Below are 23,209 nucleotides of genomic sequence, written 5' to 3' on the forward strand. Positions count from 1 at the left end.
AATTTTATTAAGACCGCGGTCTATCTAGAGGGTAGAAGATCTGGGGCTTAGATGTATCTACCATGAACAGGCAGCCAGAAAGACATGTAACTAGACCCTAAACTAGCCATAATTAACACCAAAAACCACTCTAGTCACAGACATCTTGTAGGATGTCAAATAAAACCAATTTTTTTGGGCAACGGAACAGCAGAGACTAATGCATGCATAAAATATTTATGAAAACTGGAATTTTACTAGATAAACTAAAGTGCTGCAATGAGTTAAAAATAACTCTAGACATAACTTTCAGAATTTTATTAAAATAAGAGAGTTCAAGCATTAAGACAGTGGAATATGGACAGGTTGTAGTGTTAGTGATTGCTGTCTCAAATATACAGACCCACGTAGCATTTGGTGACGCACCAATAATATACTTTAAAATATTTTTGAATGAGACTTAATTTTAACAATTTTTAAAACTAATTTAAGGCATGTGTAGGCAATTCCACGTTTAGTGGAATTGCCTACACATGCCTCTTATCTATTATAATTATAACTAGCAGCCCTAAGCTTGTTGCACCCCAACAAATTTTGAAGTTTGCCACACTGTCACAGTTCAGGTAAGCCTTAGTTGTATAATGTTTCTAGAACACAATTTTGTCGATCTCCAAATGTTTCTAGGATTTTTAAACGATTTCAAATGATTTTAGGATCAGAAATTTCAGGCATATAACCATTACAAGTTGATAAACCTTACCAGTTTAAAATTTCCTTGATGGCGCATTCAAAAGTTCATTCAAGTGATTATAAAGCAAAAAAAGATTCTCAATAAAATACTAGATTTTTTTTAACCAATACACCATTGCCAATATTTCATACTGCTTCCAAACAAAAACAAGTGAGTCCAGAGTTCCATCACAAAGGACCAGTTTTCCAATAGACTTACGAAAAACTTCAACATTTAATAGTTTTAAAAGAAATGTCAGGAGCCACTTATTAAGCTATAAGTATATTACTCAAGATCAAGTATATTAATCAAGGTCGGCCTACTATTCAAATTTCAATGAAATGTGCCAAATATTTCAACTTATATGCCAAAATATGCCCACTTCTGTGGGCTTAGCGCCTCGACTAGCTGCAGTGCTACTGCGCATGTTGGCCTTATTATATCTTAATATGTAGGAATTAAGCGTTCATTTATTTTTTTCATTTAATTAATGTTGTACTTATATCTTAATTTTTGCTTAATGTCATATTTCTACTAATTGATAAAATAAAACACACACAAGCACGCAATTAATGTTTTGGAATGAAATATGGCGATAACACAAAGAAGAACACAGCATGAAGAACATGCACAAGTTTAACTGAGGCCTCTATTTTAAATGCACTAGCAGTTATGCATGATAATTTTTGAGGTGACTCCAAATACATATACTTACACCACATTCTTCACATATTTCTCCGAGCATTTTGTATCCTTTAAGTAAATACTGCCCCATTATTTGGCTGATCTTATCTTGTCTTTCTCTTCTGGCACTCAGCACTTTCATTTCTGCCTCAGTAGGGGGCTTCCAGTCGTCTGCATCTCCTACCACATACTCAACAGTAATTATTTCTATCAATCTCACTCTTGCAATATTTTGCTAATGATTCACACAAAACAATTTAAATGTGTTAATATACCATGAAAATAGAAATGTGAATTTGAAGCCTTCACAAGATCAGCATGTATGATTGGTACGAATAAAGTTATTGCTGAATAAGTTGAGGCTCAGATTGATAACAAATAAATCCGTCTAGCAGTCATAACCATCTAATCGGTAGGCTATTTAAAAGAAGTTCTAAAAAACAGATTGATAACCTAGGGACATGGAAGGCATACATGGATAACTAATTGCAATATTCAGTCATACCTCGACATACGAGTGCCCTAACATACAAGAAAATCGAGATATGAGCAAAGTAGGTATTTGATCATTTGTGAGCAAGGGTACTGAACACAACAATTAAAGCACATTTTTCCATCGTAATATCCTGTTTTAAATAGTTGTTTCATAGGATAAAAAGGAACTAATTTGTATTTAATTATTTTATATAAAAAATATTACCTTGAGATCGGAGAACATTGACATACGGGGTCAGCCCCAGAATGCATTAAGGTCGTATGTCGAGGTATGACTGTACTTAAATGAGAGCTCAGAACCCGTCAATGGTTCTGTGCTTCACAGTGTATGGTTTCCTAACTTCAAGCACCCGTCACACCAAGTTCTGATGAAAAAGAAGCAACCATAATTTGCTGTTCTATTGAACAATATTTTCCTCACCTGTGATGCACAATGAATGATTTTACAGTAAAACTTCCAAATGAATGCCACCTTTATTTGAGTGCCACTTTTATTTAAACGCCACTATAAGGGAAAAGTTGAAAAATAGAGCGCCACCTTCGTTTGACAGTCACTTTGATATTCTTTGATCTTTACGAACACATAATATCAACAGATCATTAAAAAGTATCCACAAAATCGTACTAGTAATGACTCGGTTACATCAATAAAAATTAATTTTGTTGTTGTTTCCTTTTGTACCGAAGTCTATTTTCCAACTAAAAAGCTTTTCGGTTTTTCCGTTAAAACTTTGGAGGAGTGTAAATAGATGTAATATATACCATAGATATAATTAACAGCTGTATCAGGCTAATAGTAGTTTCTTGTTCAATGCGGTCTTCATACATACTGTACTGCGACGTATGTGAAAAAGGGTTTACATTTATGGGTATACACACAACTAGTTTAGGCTAAAAACTGCGCTTAGTGCCTATTCAGCTACAAGCTAATCATTATTTTGCAAAACGCAATGCGTAAAAGTTGTGCCTTGCTAAAAACATTATTTGGATGTTAATATCGACTAGCAGAAAAAGAGTTGAGGTGAAAAGACATTGTGAAGGGTATTGAACAGGCAGAAGATACTCGTTCTAACAAATGCAACAATCAGAACACAACTGACCGAGCAAACGATGAAAATATTTCTGTTTCGAAAGTATTAATTTTTGTTTCTGCCTGTAATATTAGTATGGTTGGGTTGTCACTTATTCATGAATATATAGTTGTAGCATTTGATAGGTTATCAATATATAACTAATAAATTTGCAGATTTATAGCATACTATTTGATAGGATACTTGAGTTTACCTTAACTTGGTTTACAATGGATCAACGCTCATAACTCCTTTTCTATTGCACATAAAAAGACAGTTTTGGCTGCAAACAGTAGCAATAAACATCAATGAGTGCAGTGAGCTTTTATGTAACAATGGAAATATAGTTACACAATGAAAGTATGCCTTCAAATTTAGAATGAGATAAAAAAATTGAAAGTGCCAACAAATTACGAAGCAGGGCATAGGATATAATATCATCGCAGGTTAAAGATGTGGTTGCGTCAAAAAATTCGATTTAATGAAATTAAGACCCATAAAAGGCTAAAACATCAGCTACAATTTGATGCCATTTTTGTCTTTGTAGACCAACCCTGTCCAGAGATATATGCGTTTGAATGTGGCCTTCTTTTAAAAAGCTCACGTTCCAGCGGGTGCTTCTTTCGTGACGTCACAAGCAATATATCTGAAAAGAAACCACGAGCGATAAATATGAGGTCGCTTCATTAGCCAATCATCAGCGCGAAATTTTTATATAGGCCGTAATAAATGTTATCACTCGTAAGACGCGTTGGCTGTGATCTCAAATTTAGGAATTTTACTCTATTATTAAATCGCATGGACATCGATATTTACTAAATTAATTAACATCGTTACTTTAATGAATTACTCGATCGACACGCTTTATTGGCGAACAACATAATTGTAAAAATTGCTGCGGAGGTGACTGCGAGTTTTCTTGGCATCAGGTAGTAAAAGTTCTACGGAGGAAGATCGGAGAATGGAGGTATATTTATCTTTTACTATGAGTCTCCTATAGAGTTTCCTGCTGAGTTTACATTCAGATTATATTTCCCTGTTTGTGGCTAAAATGTAATTTCCTGCGCGTGCGAGATACATATGTACAGTGAGTTCTTGATGGCTTCTTTTTAATCTTTAGCATCTAGCAATACAATGGCTTAGATTGATGAATAAACTAAAGGTAATATTTTAGTACTCATTAATACATGTACTAATTAATAAAATTATAACTTTTTGCTATCACTAATCATCGTTTTATGGTTTTTTATCGGTTCTCCTAGCTACATTTGCTTCAAATTTTCTGTGGCAGTTTTATCTAGTAAATTAGATTTATGATTTGATATTAGATGTTCACTTTTCACTTGTAGAAAGTGAAGAAAATCGAATGATCAATGCAAATCTTTAATTTCCAGAACCAAAGCTCCGAATCGTTGGCTTGGCGTACTTGTGCCTTTGTTGAACGTTTATTCGTTTTTAAAATTACACTCGCAATCTATCAAACTCCCAATTTGAAAGCTTTCAGTAGATACGCTTTAGAATGACATGTAGTTTGCATCGTATTATGTAATGTATTATGTAACACCCTCTTTGTCATGTAGCTAGAACTAATCCCTCAAGCCAGCATTAATGAGAATACATGCATAGTGTCAAGATGTACATTGTGTGATTGCTCTAATAAACCACAAGCTATTTCGGCTCTAAACTACACTAGAAATGTCAGTGAAGGTATTCGAGCTTATCAAGACATATGAGGATGGTAAAAGCTGTGACTTCAGTGTCTGGGTGGACAAGCTAGAGTTAGTGGCCGAGCTTCAAAAAGTGGACGATCTCACAACCTTCTTACCACTATTCTTGTCAGGAGCAGCATTTGCCGTGTATAAACATTTAGAAGATGATATCAAGGAAGACTACCCTAAACTAAAGGCAGCTTTGTTGACAGCTTTTAGTGTAGACAGGTTCAGCGCTTATATTCAGCTGCAAAACCGAGCTTTAAGAGATGGTGAAGCTGTAGATGTATATCTGGCAGACCTCAAACGTTTAACAACTTTGATGGGACAATCAGAACCTGACCCATTGCTTAAATGTGCATTCATGGCAGGATTACCTACAGAAGTGGCTACACAACTAAAATCTATTGCTTCTGTAGAAGACATGGGTCTTTCGGAGTTAGTGAACAGGGCCCGCATGATGATAACTGCAGGAAACGGCGAAGCGACCTCTTGTGCTGCTGGGAAAAGGAAGCAGCATTGGCAGCGCCGTGAGGTCTGGAAGGTAGCATTGTAGAAGATGCATCATGGCTAAGGAAAATTGATGACAGTATGCATATAAATGTAGCTGAACTTGAAGCCATACTTAAAGGATTAAATCTTGCAATAAAGTGGGGAGTAAAACAAGCTACGATTGTCACTGACTCATTACCAGTGTATAACTGGGTTAATTCCATTATCACAGAAAGCCATTGCCCCAAAGTCAGTGGATTTTCAGAATGATAGTCAAAAGGCGGCTTGGGGTTGTAGCGCAATTGGTAGAAGAATATGGCATCACTCTACAAATGTCCTTGGTCAAGTCAGCGGACAATCGTGCTGATGTTTTAACGAGGGTGAACAAAAAGTGGCTGAAACCACTAGTATCATGTGTGGGCATAGCAGCGGAAGAAGTTTCAAGTATTGATGAAGAAATATATAACATGCATCAAGTTCACCATTTAGGAGTTGACAAGATGAGTTACTTAGCTAATCAGAGGTTTGGTGACAGAGCCTCAAAAGATGTGATTGAAAGGGTTGTGAAAGAGTGTCAAATCTGCAAACCAATTGATCCTTCACCTGTGAGATGGGAAAGAGGAAATTTGGAAGTCGAAGAGGTGTGGCATAGACTTGCTGTTGACATTACACATGTGGGCCGAATACCTTATTTGACCATCTTGGATTGCGGGCCTAGCAGATTTGCAATATGGTTAAAACTGAGAGATGAGACAGCCAACTCTGTAATAGCACAGTTGGTACGCATATTTGAGGAGCGGGGTCCCCCACAAGAGTTGCTTTCTGACAACGGTCCATGCTTCAAAAGCGCGCAGTTGTCTAGCATCCTAAAAACATGGAACGTAAATCATTTGTTAAGTTGCGCTTACAGGCCATCTGGTAATGGCATTGTCGAACGTAACCATAGGACAATTAAAAGAATGGCTGCGCGTTCAGGAAACGAGGTTAACAGAATGGTGTTTTGGTACAACAATACCCCAAACAGGCGAGGTATTGTACCTTCGCAAATGCTATACTCCTACGCAGTAAGAAATCCTGACGTTGTTGCAGAGCCACAAAGATTTTCACGTGGAGCGTTAAGAAACCCATACAAAATTGGTGACACAGTATATGTTAAGCCAGTGCATGCTAAATGTACTACTGTATGGGCAAAAGGAACAGTAACTGCGTTGGTATCTGATGTAGTCTTAGAGGTTGATGGCACAAACAGGCACATTTCAGAAATACGGTTAGCTGATTGTAATGGCGAGGATACGGGCAGTGATAGGGTGTCAAGTGACAATGCTGTGGAAGTTGAATTTGATAATCTCAACATCTGTAAAAATGACAATAGTTCTGCAGACTCAGATACTGAGAGCGACAGTGATCATGACAACGAAAATACTGCAGTGGGCAATACCAGACCAATTAGAGACAGGCGACCTCCAGAAAGATATGGAGAATTTTATGAACACTAGAGCCATGTTTGGGTTGTGACGATTTGTATTGTCAGTTCAGATATACATGTATGTTATGCTAGTATGTAATCTATTAATATTTTCTGATTACCCTGGTTGTGATTTATAAATCAAGGGGTGATGTAGTTTGCATTGTATTATGTAATGTATTATGTAACACCCTCTTTGTCATGTAGCTAGAACTAATCCCTCAAGCCAGCATTAATGAGAATACATGCATAGTGTCAAGATGTACATTTTGTGATTGCTCTAATAAACCACATGACATATCTATGAATGACATATATTTATTGCATTTGTTTTACTGATTACAGGATGTTTATGTCGTCCCACCAGCCGAAGCAGCTTTGTCAGTGTGGAAACTGCCATAAAGGGGAAAGAGAGACTTGAATGTGTGCTGCATAAACCATGTTTTGTTTGAGTTTCTTGCAATAGATGAATTTGTCTTATTGTATCAGCTAAAACTATGTGAGTGGCCACGACTTGATGAATATTTTTAATAAAAGCTTTGTGCCGGGATGAAAATCTTTTGCTTGTAAAAATTATATAATAAAATTATATTGTTGAAGATAATGCAAAACATAATTTGCAGAATATTTTAGTGAATTGGATATGATATATGAATGTCCGCAGAACTGGAGAATGTGAGTTCAAATCCAGTTTGCAGCAGACGTCTCATCCTTAAAACTCTATCCCTATGTATATTATTTTCAAAGGTAGTAAGAAACTAGTTTTCACTGTTGGCAATGATATACAGCCCCGCCCCAAGGATAGGCGACGGACATAATGTGGGCGGGGCTTTTGGGAGGCGGTATATCGTTAGTGTGGGTAGCGGCGGAAGTGTGCTGATACAAAGACAGTTCTTATTCTACAGTTAACTTGACAGAATTACCGTAGACCGGTAGAATTGGTAGTCGGTACTCAAATGTTTACACAGCATTTAGAGAAAGTGAGTAAGACAAATTTTCAATTTTCGTTATTTGAGGCCTTTGAAACATTCATAATAATGTATCTGTAGTAGGGTTTAAAATTTTATTCTAACCAACAGGAGCAAATACAAAATAAAATATATGCCAATAGAGCCGCGTAGGACTAGACTTTTATCGCAAATAGCCGATGTGAATACGAGATATATTGACAGATACATTCACTCGTGACATCATTTTGGGAAAGTCTGGGCATGTTTTTTTGGCCTGAGCGTTTTTACGGCGACCAGATTTTTTCGATTTTAATCTTCAAATATCTTGGCAATGAGATTGCCTAACACAACAAACAACATATCAACTGATAGAGAAAAAAAAATGCTTTTTTTTAAGATCAACTCAAATTTGACGCAACCACATCTTTAACTACAAGCAATAGATATCAACTGTAGAGATATTTCTTGGCTTCCCAATGCGTATTTATTTAGAGATCTTTGACGAGTTCGAGGCAAGTTAGCAAATTTATTGTATCTAAAAGGGTTAAAGTCGCTCCGCCCGAATGAAGGTGTAAAATATAGGCGGCATTTGCTTCACCCGTAAAAGAGCTAAATTGAGCTTCCCAAAATTCTGATGAGCTATTTGAAAAATACAACACCAGCCTCTATTTAAACGCAGCTTCCATTTGACCGCTATGATAGGGAAAGGGTTGTCGAATAAAGCGCCATATATCGTTTAAATCGAGGTTTAAAGGTAATTTGCATGCTGCTTCGTTATAACAGTTCATGACAAAAACAATGCAATTAGAAATGAACATGTCCATAAGTCGTTTTGATTAATCTCCAATCAAACTATCTTAAATATATATTAAACAAACATGGAGTGTTTCAAAATCATGATTGGTATCTCAAGCCCTCGGTGCTTAGATTAAGAGTATGAATCTTGTCCATTAATTAGCCTCATCATCTAATTATTTGAAATTCATCTTCTACCTCAGTTTGATCTAAAAATATGGATATCAATGTTATTTGTTGGATCTGGGTTAAAACTAGAGCTGCACAACGATTATAAAATTAATCGTGATTGATAATTGGTCTGAACCAGTTAATCTTCAATTAATCTTAGAATTAGTGTAGCAAAAACCTGCGTATTTGAAAACAAATATTACAGCTATATATAAATTAATTATATTTGAGTCAATTATTGTTACCAGGGTTACACGTTATGTACAATGTACATAAGTTAAAATGTAATAATTATTATAAGTATAAAAATAGTCTATGAAAGTCTATAATTAAGCCAGCCAATAGTTGAGGCAGCACAGTTTATTCACATTATCCGAATGAAGAGATGCACTCTTCCTACATACAGTAGCAGTAGTTATTGTCTGCAACAGCTGGTGATGATGTTTGAGCGGTAGGATGAGAATTAGTTAAATCATATCTTAATGATGATGTGCTGTGGTGGTAGGCAAATTCTTTCTGGCATATATTGCACTTCCCTTTCTTGTTACGCTTCCAACAACATATAAAAATGCGCTATGTAGTACGGAAGACATTATTCTGCTTTCATGTTCCAATAAAGTGTCAATCTTATATTACAATTATTCTAAAGCTGAAATATGATCGGGAATTTTTTGAAAAGATACATGTATAATTTACCTTAAAAAGTTATTAAATATAAACAAAAAATAGGTTGTAAAATATTAAATAATACTGAAATCATTTTTGTTGCTATTACCTAGAAACATGTTCAAACAACTAACAACATGGCTGCTTACAACTAGATCGACTCGGCGCTTGTGTCTTTGTATTGTATAAACAAGTTTTATCTTAGTGACTTACTTCATGCTTTCATAGTTGAGTGCAAAATAATTGTGGTTGTATCTAATTAGTAAAGAAATGTTGCTGTCATAATATTTATTTGTTAGTAAATTAAATAGTAGTAACCTGCTTTGTTAATGTTATAATGTAGCGGACGCCGGGCCACGAATTTATGTCCTATATTTTATATACTTTCATATAATTACTTTTATATATATATTGCATGTTGTGCCTGTCTTTATTATATATTTTACTTGCATATAATTACTCTTATATATATTTTGCATATTGTGGTTGTTTTTATTATGTGTTTTATCGCTAATACTTTGTTAGTTTGGCCGTAATTGAGCCAACATGTTAGTGACTCTATTAATCCTTTATACTTATACGGTTTCTAACTCGGTTCCATTTTACAGTTCGGGGAAAATATATGTACAGTGTATATATAGGGAGTGCTCACGCAAAGAGAGCAGAGTAGTCCCAGCTCCATGACTAATGGAAATTGCTTCGGAATAAAACAAATGAAAAACCATACTCACTTCTTTTACAATTTATGCAATATTATTGCAATCTAGATCGTGTTTGAGTAAAGGCCGGCAAAATCCTTGACAATATATTAAACAATAAGGAATCACATCATGATTATCATCTCAGTTGCATTTTATTTGAAGATTAATTGGCTCAACTCAGTTAATCATGTATTTGTATTGATCACGTTATTCGTTTAATTAACGCGATCATTGTGCAGCTCTAGTTAAAACCTTAGCAAACACTTGAAAAGCTTGCCAAAGTAAATAGTAAGCCTCCCAGTTGGCTTGTTTTACTTACATTGAGTAAGGGAACAAAGTTATTAAAAACAAACCTGGTTGACAAGATTAATTAATCTATATATACATATAAATCTCAAAGTTTGTGTGTCTGTATGTGTGTGTGGGTCTTTCGGTATGCCCGGCTATAGCTATTAAAATTTTGGAATTAAATGCTCGCATTCTGCTGGATTTGAACTCCTGAAGAACGCAACCGAATGTTAGTAGTACAATTGTCTAACTATGAATCTATGAAGGCTCTTGCGATTCATAGCTCTTACTATAAACTATATACACCCTTTTCTTGATTGCAGGCGCTGAATGACGGATTGATTAAAACTATGAAACGCGATGCTTTTTCATGAACTATTTCTGGTTTTTCGTAAGGTTCAATTGCTAAATCGCAGTCAACGCTTTTCACGGGGACAATTTTATTATTTCGAGTAGGAATAGCCTCTACATTCTCTCTCCTTTCGGTCAGACAAAGACAGCCCGATATGTCATTTTTACATGTGTACCAGTATCGAGAAGCACCAATATCATCGTATTCAAAGTTTTGATAGATAGCTTCTGCTGGAACAGTAACCTTTTTTTAGACGCACACACTTCTATGCACAAATTGTTATTATTAATTCAACAAATTCAGGATTTTCATTTTGTTTTCTTAGTTCGTATTAATTGAATCATTACCAAATCATCTTTCATTGTAATCGTAACAGATCATACCTAATTTAGCTATTACTTGCTAATTATATCACCTTTGAACACTTTCATAGTTGTTTTATTTTGTTTCATAATTTATTTGACCTGCACAAAATGATTTCTTCTTGATAAGAAGTTCCAAAGTTACAGTTGTTTGACAAAGTTTGAAAACCTTTAGTTGTTTTTATACAGTTTTTACAGTTGTTTTATTTTTTCTCTTAAATTATTTAAAATGCACAAAACACTTTTCATGAAATGAAGTTTGAAAGTTAGAATGGTAACTCCTGTTATAAGATAAATAAAAATAAATGTTCTGTGCAAAGACTTTTATTAGCCAGCCAAGACCGGGCATTCACCTAATATGGTATAGAAATGAACATTAATAACAATTTTATGTACTACTAATACCTACTAACTTATTTTTTTAATGTTTATTAACGAAAATGTTAATGTTCAATTAAAGTTTATTAAATTCATTATTTAAGCTATTATATATAAACTGAGGATTAATGAAGGAAGGCTTCAGGTGATTGTTCTAGAATTGTATTCTGGTCATGTTATTCATAGTGTATACTGCCTACAAGCTTTGAAACCAAACTTTCACTCCCCAAGCCAGTTTTAAATACGATATTACTAAATTACTATGTAAACTGCATCAAATGATCTTTATTTAGGTTGTCTTTCTCAAAATGCTATTACAAAATTTGTAAAACCTACATAATACACTTAATAATTGTATGAAGGCTGTTAACAGAGTCAACATCAACAAAAATGGCAGCACTCACAAAAAGAGGAATAGTTTTTTCCAAAACAGGTTAAATTAGAATCAGTGATGAAATCTTTTTAAATATTAGAAGTTTGCATTATATACCTGAATTAACAATCGACTTTTCTGAGGAAACATGCCAATGAGGAAATTTGGTAGGTAAGTTTTTTTTTTAATTTGTCGTCTGGTCTGTTTGAAATTTTATTTAGTCTTGTAGCACACTTTAGAGTATATACTTCATTATATATACATGTATATATATAATGAAGTATATATTTCATATATTATATATATTAAGTATATATAATATATGAATATATATAATATATATTTCATATTATATATAATATATAGTATATATATGCTATATATTTCATATATAGTATATATTCATATATATATGTATATATATAGGTATATATATATATATATACAATGAATGTATATATTTCATTGCATGATTACTAGAGCTATGAAATAATTATGCATACTTCTCTAAAATCACTTGTTGAATGTAGCTGTAGCAGAGCCAGAATTAAGAATTGCCCACTCATGCGGAAATTGGTAAAAATTACTTCACTTTATACTTATACAAAAAGCTGCTCAATATAGCTTCGTCTATGATGAGCTACAACTTGTACAACAATTAATTTGTCAATTTGTCAGTTTTAATTTATCGAATATGTGATAGTTCACGATGCATCTGCTGGTTTTATTGATCAATATATAAAAGCTTGAATCATACACAGATTTATGTACACTTGGAGAAGATTTATGTACACTTCTCCAAGTGCACGTGGCTAGCTAGCTGTAAGCTAGCTAGCCACATGCATGGCTAGCTAACATGCAAGCCAGCCACGTGTACATGTGGATAGCCATGTGTACACATGACTATAGACACGTCTCCGATGTGTCTATAGGTATCGAAGACGCTAAACCTAACCAATCAGAACTCCAGGTGTTGTTAAAAAGGTTTTGAGAAAGCAAAATGACTTAGGACAAGCTCCGAGCAAGTACTTCTACCTATCTCTCATTTATTTTCTTCTACCTATTTTATGTATATTTTTACAGTTATACTGAACTATACCAAATAATAATCATTTATTGCTATATTTCTACATGAACATAAATCTTACATAGTATATGAGTTTTAATACACTTGCACAACAATCAAGGAAAAACCGAATAATCTCAAAGTAAAAATCTGTTTCCATTCATGATTAGCTTGCCAAGCAAGCTGGTTAGGTTGCAATCTGACTTGATTTGCTGATCTTCAAGCTTTTAGATTGTGCGATGAGCATGCTAAATCCCTTGTGTAGTAACATATTTTGTTGGCATTTTGTTAAATAAATATGCAGGTGGACCCATCATAGGTAGTGATTCTTGTTTGTTTTATAGTTTCAATGTGACTACAACAAGTGTATTTGGCAGTTTTACATCGGTGTAGTTTCAAATATTGTGCCATGATAATGATAAATAAATGAGAACTGATGATTCACTGCGGCTGAGATACAGAGGCCTAACTTGGAAGACAAGGCAATGTTGAGAGTCAATGATGTTAATATTTTGTTAAGATTCGTTTAAGATGTTAAGACACTATTAATTATGTTAACTAAAACATGTTAATTATCATAATAGCTGTAAGGCAAGCTAGATGAAATTTTATTAATGTTCAAGTGTTCAAATGGAAGTAGAGTGAGACTGATAGCACCTTCAAACACTTTGATTTTCGAGGAATATGTTGGAGGAAATAAAGTTTCAGCTGAGCTTTTAAAAAACTATTGTTGTTTTCAAAGAACCACAGAAAGGTAACAACAAGACTTCAACCTCTGCGCAGCTGAACGTAAGATATTAAAACCATGCATACTGGTTAAGAAAAGTCAGTAATGTTATGGTGTGTAAGTTAACCAGAGAACAACCATGAAGTGAAGTAATTCAGAAGCGGAGGTCAAGATTCTATGGGCATGTTAGCAAGATGAAAGATGAGGCGCCTGTGAATACTGCCATGACAGAATACTAAAGACAACTCAGGATGAGCAGAGGATTGTCTAACTTTACACGGGAAGAGAAATCCGCAGTCAAACTAGGATAAGTTGGGCATCAGCGTAAGTGAATAGCAGATGATCTCTCAGAATAGGGAGATGGCGGTTTTAATAAGTTATCTGGGCAAAACTTAAAGAATAAATGTATGAAGCAACTCAGATGATGACAGCTGGGTGCATATACAAATATATCAAAAATTTATGTTCTTACATTTACAAGTATGACCGTCTAGGTACTTATTATTGTATACTAATTTCAGCCTTCCACTCGATTGTATTGAACTGTACTTCATTGTTCTTTGATTGTTTGTACTTATAGAGCTTGAATAAGAAACAGCCATACCGATCAGCCGGTCGCATCGCTTGCAACAATTACAGTTGTGCGCGAGAGCTATTACTACCCAGTATAAGACAGCTTGTACGAAGAACCTATTTGCAAACGACAAGTCAACACTGACTTCCACAACAATAGCATTGTTGTCGTGGCATGTGGGGCATACCTGCCAATTCTCACGCATTGGGCGTACGTGGGACTCACGCAATTACCCCATGCCTCAGGCATCTCACACCTGTCATGCAATTGCCCCTTTTACCCAAGCAAACCTGGTTTTTGCCCCAATCATGAAGTAGTAATCATATACTTACTACTAATTAACGACTATGTATAAACCTATTTGTGGCATTCTCATCTATCAATAACCTTCACGACATGTGATTTCCATATGGAGTTATAGGTATTATCTTTCACTGCGGTGTTTTTATACGCTATGAAAATTTACCCCACTTATCAAATCCTCGCGTTTTCATTGCCCCCAAAATAGACTCTCACTCCTTTCCCCACTCCAGGGTTTGCAGGTTTGATGTGGGGTAACAACTGGTTGAAGCAGATAAGCAGCAAATAGGCCTTTGTGATCAGAAAAGCTATAGGAGATGCACAATGTTTATGTCACTGACTTGTCATAGACCACAAAAATCCACGATTGCCTTAGCACCATGATAGTGTTTGCTTTCTTCAAGATATTTTGCTTTTATCAGTAGGCCCATCATCAATTGGCAACTTTGTGCTACTGCCCCTATTGAGAACTGCAGTTTAGTTCGTGGTTTCGATGCAAGATTCCATAAGATAAAGCTTATCTTGAAATTCTATCCTCACATCATTACTTCAACTCAACCACAAAGCGCAGGTTGAAAACCATGAAATTCGTGAGTAATAATTTAGTCTTTCTTCAGTAAAGTGTCATAACAGCCTCACCTTCGGCCATTCCAGAGGCCAGATATTGTATCGATTACCGCCTTTCAAGTTGAATAGCAAACGGAAAATGCAGAGACAAGGATTGGTGAGCCCATTTGATAATTTTTTTCTACAAACCTCTGCTTAGCTTCGGTTCCATATAATTAAAGGCACGAGTTGTCCGTCAGCGCCACTTTAGTACGTTTCAGTCATACATAAGCGAATGGCTCTTTTGAGGACGTAGGTCTAATAAGTGCTGTGGAATTTTTCGTTTCTATAACCCGATTCATTTGCGACAGGAGAATTTTTAGAAAATTGTCGCATTGCATTTTTTGTTTTTGTAAAGCCCCTGCTTGTTACAGCTATCGTTTTGGTTGTCCAAATGAATAAGCAGTATGAAATGCGTAAAATGTAAAATAAAATGCGTGGTTTTTTATTTGACAAAATGCTATTTTTACTGTAAAACCTTCGCTCAGCTATACTGTATAGTTAAAAAAAGTTTGAGATAAGAAAAACGTATCTCGTTGAACGCTTTATGATTTAGATTTTTTATATTTAAAGTTTTTGATACGTGATTGATTGTGTAATTTGTAGTTTTTCGTCTACTTAGCTTTTAATTATGGTCTCGTACACGCATGTGGACATATAAACAGGTTTTATTTTAAGAAGTTTGTTACCTGTCATACTAAAACAAAACACTCACTTTAACATTAAACAGTTTTATGAGAAATATAACGGGCCATGTCTGCAGAGTCGTATTTCAATTTCCTTTGCATGCCAATCTGAATGCTACATTCATATAGATTAGACTCATAGTTTGAGCATTAACATCAACTCATTCCATACTTCCTATTGAACCCTAAAGAAAATACATTGCAAAAAAGGAACAGCTATTTGAAACTGAGGCAGCTATAAAACATATCCTGACCTAGAGAAAGAAAACCCTATTTAAAGACTCAAATACTCTTACTGAAAGTTATTGAACATGCATCCTAATACAGTAAACTAACACAAAGCAAAATTGCAATAACAAAAGCTAAAAGGTCATTACTGATACAAATTCAAACGAAAACTAAAGAAATTTGTTGTGCTAATGAGAAGCTTCGGTGAGGCAGTCATGTATCTTATTCACAGAATTCCTTCCACATAAACGTGGAGAAGAATAAAAATGTGAGGTAGTTTTGTATTGAGATGATATATTAATTGCATTCAAAGCCTATTTCAATAAAATAAAACAAAAAATAGCAGTGTGTAAATTATTCAACCTAAACATAACTATAGATAGAAACTTAAAACAGATGTGGTTCTAAACATAGCAAACTAAACAGATATTGTTCTACAAAGGTTGAACCTCGTCGTAGCCTATTTAAACTTGCCTTAAACCTGTGGATATAATACTATATGCTAACTCCAAGGGTACCCGTACATAACTGAAATACAAACAGAAAGCTATTAAAGATTTAATTGAATTAATTTGTCTGTGTTATTGGGCTATGTCACCAATTCTTAGACAAAAATAAACGTAGTTTCTGTTTAAACAACCAACCCAATGCATACAAAACCAATCAAAATAATCAAGGAAACATAATCTAGTCTAGCTTCCTTCCGTCAGAGGTAATTTACAAAATTTACATGGGCAAAATATTCATAACATTTTAAAAAATGGCTATACTAGTGACTTACTGCTAAAGAAAATGTTTAATTATACGCTAACTTGCCTTGCATAAAAAACTAATGTAGATGCACCCAATAAAAAATAATAAGCAGACAAAAAACAAATAGATAACAAAATCAAAAACAAACAAACTAAAAAAGTTTCACAATTACAGGAGTCAAAAAATATTGTAAAAATCGTTTAGAGGAAAGTATAGTGTAAAAGGCGAAAGTTACGGAAGAGGCTAAATTTAAAGAAACTTGTGAAACAAAATTTTAAACAAGTTTTATCAACCACAGATTTTCATTACTAGAGCCAAAAATATTAAACAAAACTCAACAAACACCTAGAAACTCAAGGAAAAACAATCGAAACATGCCGTAGCCCAAAAAATATAGTCTAACTGCACTAAAAGATGCAACCTATGCGTACATGTAAAATTTGTTATAATTTGCAAACCAGAATTGTACGCTGTAAACAATAATATCGAAGTAGCATCTCATTGCCGATATTTCAGGAGCTACCTGATCAGTCACAATAAATAACTTAATCACTGCACTATAAAATTTAGCCTTTATCTCTTACAATAAAAAAATAAGTCAATATTAGTAAAAACCATTCTACTTATTCTATGTATATATATTCCATGTTTGCCACCAGAAAAGTGTGGCTACACAAAGCAGATTTGATGAGACCTTTAGCTGAGTATTTTTTTCTTCGCCCATATTATTATTATTTTACTTCATGGAGATTTTATTTTCAGTGTAGAGTTTTCTTTATGTAGCGTTTTAGCAATAGCAACTGTATATATATTTTTAAAAAATGGTTTCTTTACTCTGGTTTGCTCAAGCAGGTTGTAATGTCTACTCAAACTCGGGTTTTTTACCAGACCCGAGCTGATAGGAGCTGATATTATATAAAAAGTATATATAGATGTATATTCAAGTACTATATTCATATACTATGGAGTTTGTATCGTGTTTCTGCATCACTTGCATATAATGAGGTTAGAGGTCGGCATTCTCCTTTTATTTTGTAGCTTTGTTTCATACAGAGTAATTGCTAGCAGAGCCTGCATTCGATTCTTACAAATGGGAGAGATTTCTGAAAATGCAGGGTATGTATACCATATACAGTCAAACATGGATAACTCGAACTTCAAGGGACCGAGCAAAAGTGTTCGAATTATCAGAGCGTTCAAGTTATCAGAGCACTGTCACAAGTCCATATATTTACTTATTTATTAGTAGATACATGTACATATACAAACTATAATATAAATCAAAAGCACAAATGGCTTGTTTCAAATTAAATGCTTCTAATGTAAAGTTTAAAACGTTTTCATGAAAAAGTATAGAGATTTTTCTATCACTTGAGATTGGTTTGTTGTTTGAGGTGATGTTATTGCCAGGACGTTTTTCAGATTGACATTGGCAAAACTTGATCGTTGTTGAAATGCTCAAAAGAAAATACATTTTTTTCTTTTGGGGTTTTACCCGCGATCAATTTTGCCGTTTTTTCTTGAAGTTTATGCAGATTACCTTACTTTACCTGGGATTCGTTGAGAGCAACACTCCGAGGCAGTTCAATTAGAAGTTTTACGAGGTTTTACGGTACATTCTATATCACTCACGCTTTTTTAATAGATACTTATTGAATGTACACACGTATTCTGTGTTTAGGTCAAACGATGAATAGTTTTTTGTAGCTCAGACAACGTATACGTTTAATTACAACAATTTTTAAGACGTTTTAAACACTCAACATTCTGACGTTGATTCAACACGGAATCAACGTCGGAAAACTATTCATCACGGGCTAGCCGGGTCACGCACTCAAGGATTTTCGCCACGCACATACAAAACAACATGCGATTTTTGTTTTGTATGTGCGTGGCGAAAATCCTTGCGCGCGTGACCCGGCTAGCCCGTGCTATTCATCGTATCGCAGTATAAATCAAATTTCACCAAACTTAGAAAAGTCGTTGACAAAAATATTTTGCCGATGGTGGTAATAACGACGCTTATGAATTACGAAAAGATGAAGTTTACCTCTATGGCTTTGAAAAAAGTGATTTTCTAAAGCGATAACAACCGTTTCGAAGCCGTTGGGCAAAAAAACAGTTCGAATTAACAGTGTTGAGTTCGAGTTATCTATAGCAATTTATCATTACGTGGGAACGGACCAAAGGAAATGTTCGAATTAACCATGTGTTCGAGCTATCCGTGGACGAGTTATCCATGTTTGACTGTATCTATATTAGCAGTGATTGTTCACCCGTAAGTCTGGGTGAAGAGAGCTTAACTTGTTCAACTCATACAAACTGACTGGTACTAGATGGAAACCTTATGTTTGCTTACACTTTGTTTCTTTATTATGTGACCGTAAGAAAAGGTTAACTATAGCTATATGGCTGGCTGTTCTGCAAGAGTTTACTTAGCTGACTTCCTTTACACCTGGAAAAATACAAACCTTGTCTAAGACACCCTTTCTGGTTTATAAGCCTGATCCTCTCCGGTTTACAAACCTGATTTTCTCCGGTTTACAAACCTGTTCCTCTCTGGTTTACACTCCTCATCCTCGCTGACCAGAATGTTGGTAATAAACTCTTAGCCTTCTATTATTGTTTACAGAATTTTATAAAGCTGTGTGTTATGGTGATTGTGTGAATTTGCAGTGATGGAGAGGGCAAGTGGCTTGAGGCATTTTATGACCCCATGGCCAACCTGTACACCTTCACTCAATGCATGACTTTCAGTGATATTCATGCTGATGGAGATATGAAACTGGTTGTCGCTCATCTTGGCACTGGAGCGCAGGATATGAAGCTTAAAGTATTTAAAGGTTGGCTGCAAGTTGTTTTTGACCTAACGTATTTTCATTAGCTTATCCAAAGTCAACCTTGACCTCTTGCCGCTATATTTTAATAGTAGTGCTATAACTATTTCCATGTATATTTGTTGATGAGATACATTAACTTTCCTTGTCACATCACCGACAATCCCTCTTGGTAGGCCCAATCATTTTTGGTAGTATATTTTTGTTTACGTTTGAGAATTTATTATTATTATTCCTCGAAAACACCTTGCTAAATATATAAAACATTTGACATTTGCATATCATTGACCATTATTAGAGTTACGGAAGTTGTCCACTCACAGGGACGTTTATGATTTTCTCAGATTGTGCGTCTTAAATCACATTTTTAAAATACTTAATTTCCCACAGGAATGTATATCTGTACCGTGTGTCAGTATATGCAAGTATGTAGATTTGTTTTGTAGGCCCTGTATCACATAGCATGTTTTGATGGAATTAGTTCCATTCGCCATCAGCTCCTGGTTGACCATTTTTCTTCTTTTTGCAGGGACGAATCTAATTACAGAGAACACCCTAATAGATTTGCCTACCGGAGTTGTCTCCTTTTATCTAGACACAAATCAGCCACGAACACCAGGTAGGTGAAAGCATAGACACAGAAATGTTACGGCACAACTGAAATTAAGTCTAATATTAGATCAGTTATCATTCATTTGTCCATGATGCCTGTCCCAAATGCGTCACGGGTATTGGGCTTTTAAGAGAGTAAGTTTTTTATAAATTTTTTGTTCGACTGTATAATCTCAACATGCATGTACTCTTGATGACTGTATACAGTGGCAAAAGCTAAATTGTTGATCTTTAGACTTTATTTTATACCGGGTTTACACACGGCAATGCTATTTCCTTTGTTCTTACGACAACGCTACTAAAATAGAGAGAGTTCAAGCGATACTTATGGACAGCGTTAAATACTAGACATTATGCATATTTCTCCTGTCACTTCTTTATGCACTCTCATAAACCGTTACTTCTATGCTTGAGAAACGTATTAAATGGAGTGAGTTACCTGAAAATGGCTAAAAGAGAGAACCCTTTGCAGTATTTCCAATGTTGTATAAATTTTATGTCGTCTGTTCAGCTTTTGTATGGCAGAGCTTTTCTGTGTATTCCACAGCTATTGCCGTAGCCTCAGGACCGAATATCTTTGTTTATAAGAACATGAGACCTTTCTTCAAGTTTACTGTACCTGCCCTCGATGTTAACCCTGTGGAGGAGGACTTGTGGAGACAGGCTAGAGAAGAGAAGATAGACATCGGTGTGCTCCATGAAATGCTCGAAGAGTTGAGGTAACGCATTTCCCTGTATGTGCCTGTCAAGCGCACCTGTCAACCTGTATGTGTCTGTCAAGCACACCTGTCAACCTGTATGTGCGTGTCAAGCCCACTTTACCGCAGAACCACATCAAATTTATAGATCAACCTCAACATCCACAATTAATCAGTTCCTATTTCTTATACATTGAAGCTGTTTTATGTTGGAGGAAATATTCTCATAAGGCCCTCTAGTGTTTTATTCTATTCATTCCAAAGTTGAAAACAATATCAATACTTTAAATAATTTCATATAATTATGCTGTATGACTATGTAAAAAGCTGTACCAAAAATTATTATTTGAAAACTCACACAATAAAGTCATAATTAATAAAAAATATGTTTTCGTTACATTACCTTAAAAACGTTAGAACTCAAGTGCAGACTGATCAATATGTAGGATGAGTGGTAGAGTAAGTGATAAACATACCAAGAATAAGTTACTATAACTTCCACTATACACTTACATTAGATACAGTTTCAAATAAATTTAATGGTATTTTTTATTTTATGTTTCTTCAAGTTCTGCCAGCTATTTACTTCTATTTATCATACCTCAATATTCTTTTTATAAAATCTGGACATCGTATGCTGGAAATAACTTAAAGTGTAGTAAAAGGGTTTTCAATTTTTACGTCGTGTGCTGAAAAATTCATATGGAGAGGGGATTATCAGCTTGACTGTACGGTGCTAATGGAAAAATGACGGGACGTCAGAGCAAACGTCGAGCTAGTAAGCACTCGCCTGTTGTACAATGCAAAAGGGACGATTTAACTTGACTTATGTGGGCGAGGTTACATCATATTTGCTGAATTGAGTTGAATGTTAAACATTCCAAAAGTTTTGAAGTATTCTTATCAACAGTTGCCTGTAACGTAGCAAGTACACTGCTCTTATTTTCATAGTCTATCAACACTTAATAGAACATGCAAGAAGTTTAACTTGCTCTGTCATTAAATATCGTAGCCGGGTCTATTGAATCGTAATTTTTGTGTAGTGTATATTCTCCATTAAATGTTGCAATTGTGAATGTTTGTTCTGTTGATGATAGGGAGTCATTTGTTTTAAATTGCCAATCATTGTGTTGACCTTCACTCCGACTGAACATGAGATAAACTGAGTTTAGACTGGTGCTAAAACTAGGCATTCATGAAGCAAGCTTTGTATGTGGACATAACTTCTTATTGGCATCAACGACTGCCTAATTTTAAATTTTGAATGGCATTTAGCGTAAAGTAGAGAGTTATCATTTTAGTGATGAACGTATCGCTTATATTCAGTTTCATAAACTTCTACTTGATGGGATATTAACAGGAGTAATTAAGGAGACAACTCCAATGGAAAATGCTTTCATTGTCAAATATTTAAGTCTTTTGCAGGCAACAAGGTGCAGAGCTGACATCTAGGTCTCTCAAGTTCCTCACATTAGATCCAAGAGAGTTGGAGTCATTTGCTCAAGTTCACAAGTATGGCTCCCTCAAGCGTTTGGTGGGTACCTTTAGTTGTCTTGTCTGCGGTGATGTAGATAGTCATAATCTTCCTCATCTCATGTCAGCGAGTGACCCGCTGACATGACTCCGCCGACAGTGACCCGCTGTAAGAGGGCTAAGTGAACGTGTAGCACACTGTTGCCCCAACTGATTGTCTGCATTTAGGCTGAGAAGACAGTTTATTTTAAATGCTTAGCAGCACACAGTTTACATGGTGAACTCTCTCCTCCACCACCGGTACAGTCTCTAGAAACACCTTATCATCATTGTACTGTATTGTTGGGAAGAGATGACTGAAATATTTATATTATAATTTTATATTACGGATTAGTTATTGATTAACTGTAATTTAGGTTCCATACGATAAACTCTCCATCGTGGTGTAGCCTGTGCACTTGCGAAACACTAGGTATGAAATACATAGTCTGCAAAGGTCTGCGGATTGCGTGATGGGAGTTGTCTTTTCCTATCATTTTCATCTCTTTGTAATTGATTGCCTGATATTGATCTTGCTTCAGAAGATTGAATATATTTTTCTCTTGGTATTACTTTCTTACGCTTTCTTCAAGCTTCTTTAAAGGTTAACTTGCAACAACATTCACATCACAGTTATTTGGTATCAAAAGATTCACCATGTCTTACTCTGCTGTGTTGTAGGTGCAAAATATGTGGAAATGTGATTACAAGCTCTTAAAAGCTCAAAAACGAACAGTTAATCACACCCATCACAAAACCGCTGTAGATGGGAATCTCTTTCCAAAACTGCTCAAATGGGACGTAGTTGTACCAGATGGCTTCTGTTTAAACTTTCACGCAACCTCATTGGTTGAAATTTTTTGACAAATATACTTCACGCATTCAGTAAAACCATGTCTATTGTTCTTACGCGTCTATTTTATTGTCATTGTAATGCTGTCACTTCCGGC

General features: G+C 35.1%; 2 protein-coding genes across 2 annotated transcripts in view; one reads left to right on the plus strand and one right to left on the minus strand.

Moving 5' to 3' along the window:
- LOC137396723 (protein ZNRD2-like) overlaps nucleotides 1–15,058 on the minus strand; it is a 36,761-nt gene extending 21,703 nt beyond the window's left edge. The window contains exons 1-2 of the mRNA XM_068083033.1: nucleotides 14,967–15,058; nucleotides 1,425–1,573 (exon numbers count right to left, since the gene is read on the minus strand). Coding sequence (XP_067939134.1) covers nucleotides 1,425–1,573; nucleotides 14,967–14,976 — 159 coding nt within the window. The 5' untranslated portion in view covers nucleotides 14,977–15,058. The remainder of the gene's footprint in view (nucleotides 1–1,424; nucleotides 1,574–14,966) is intronic.
- A 2,580-nt stretch (nucleotides 15,059–17,638) lies between these two features.
- The window catches only part of LOC137397030 (Bardet-Biedl syndrome 1 protein-like), a 31,322-nt gene continuing 25,751 nt past the window's right edge, over nucleotides 17,639–23,209 (plus strand). The window contains exons 1-5 of the mRNA XM_068083314.1: nucleotides 17,639–17,716; nucleotides 19,277–19,443; nucleotides 19,967–20,056; nucleotides 20,597–20,768; nucleotides 22,173–22,281. Of these exons, the coding sequence (XP_067939415.1) occupies nucleotides 17,691–17,716; nucleotides 19,277–19,443; nucleotides 19,967–20,056; nucleotides 20,597–20,768; nucleotides 22,173–22,281 (564 nt within the window). The 5' untranslated portion in view covers nucleotides 17,639–17,690. The remainder of the gene's footprint in view (nucleotides 17,717–19,276; nucleotides 19,444–19,966; nucleotides 20,057–20,596; nucleotides 20,769–22,172; nucleotides 22,282–23,209) is intronic.

This window comes from Watersipora subatra, chromosome 5 (genome assembly GCF_963576615.1).
Source record: "Watersipora subatra chromosome 5, tzWatSuba1.1, whole genome shotgun sequence".
In the NCBI taxonomy this organism is placed as follows: domain Eukaryota; kingdom Metazoa; phylum Bryozoa; class Gymnolaemata; order Cheilostomatida; family Watersiporidae; genus Watersipora; species Watersipora subatra.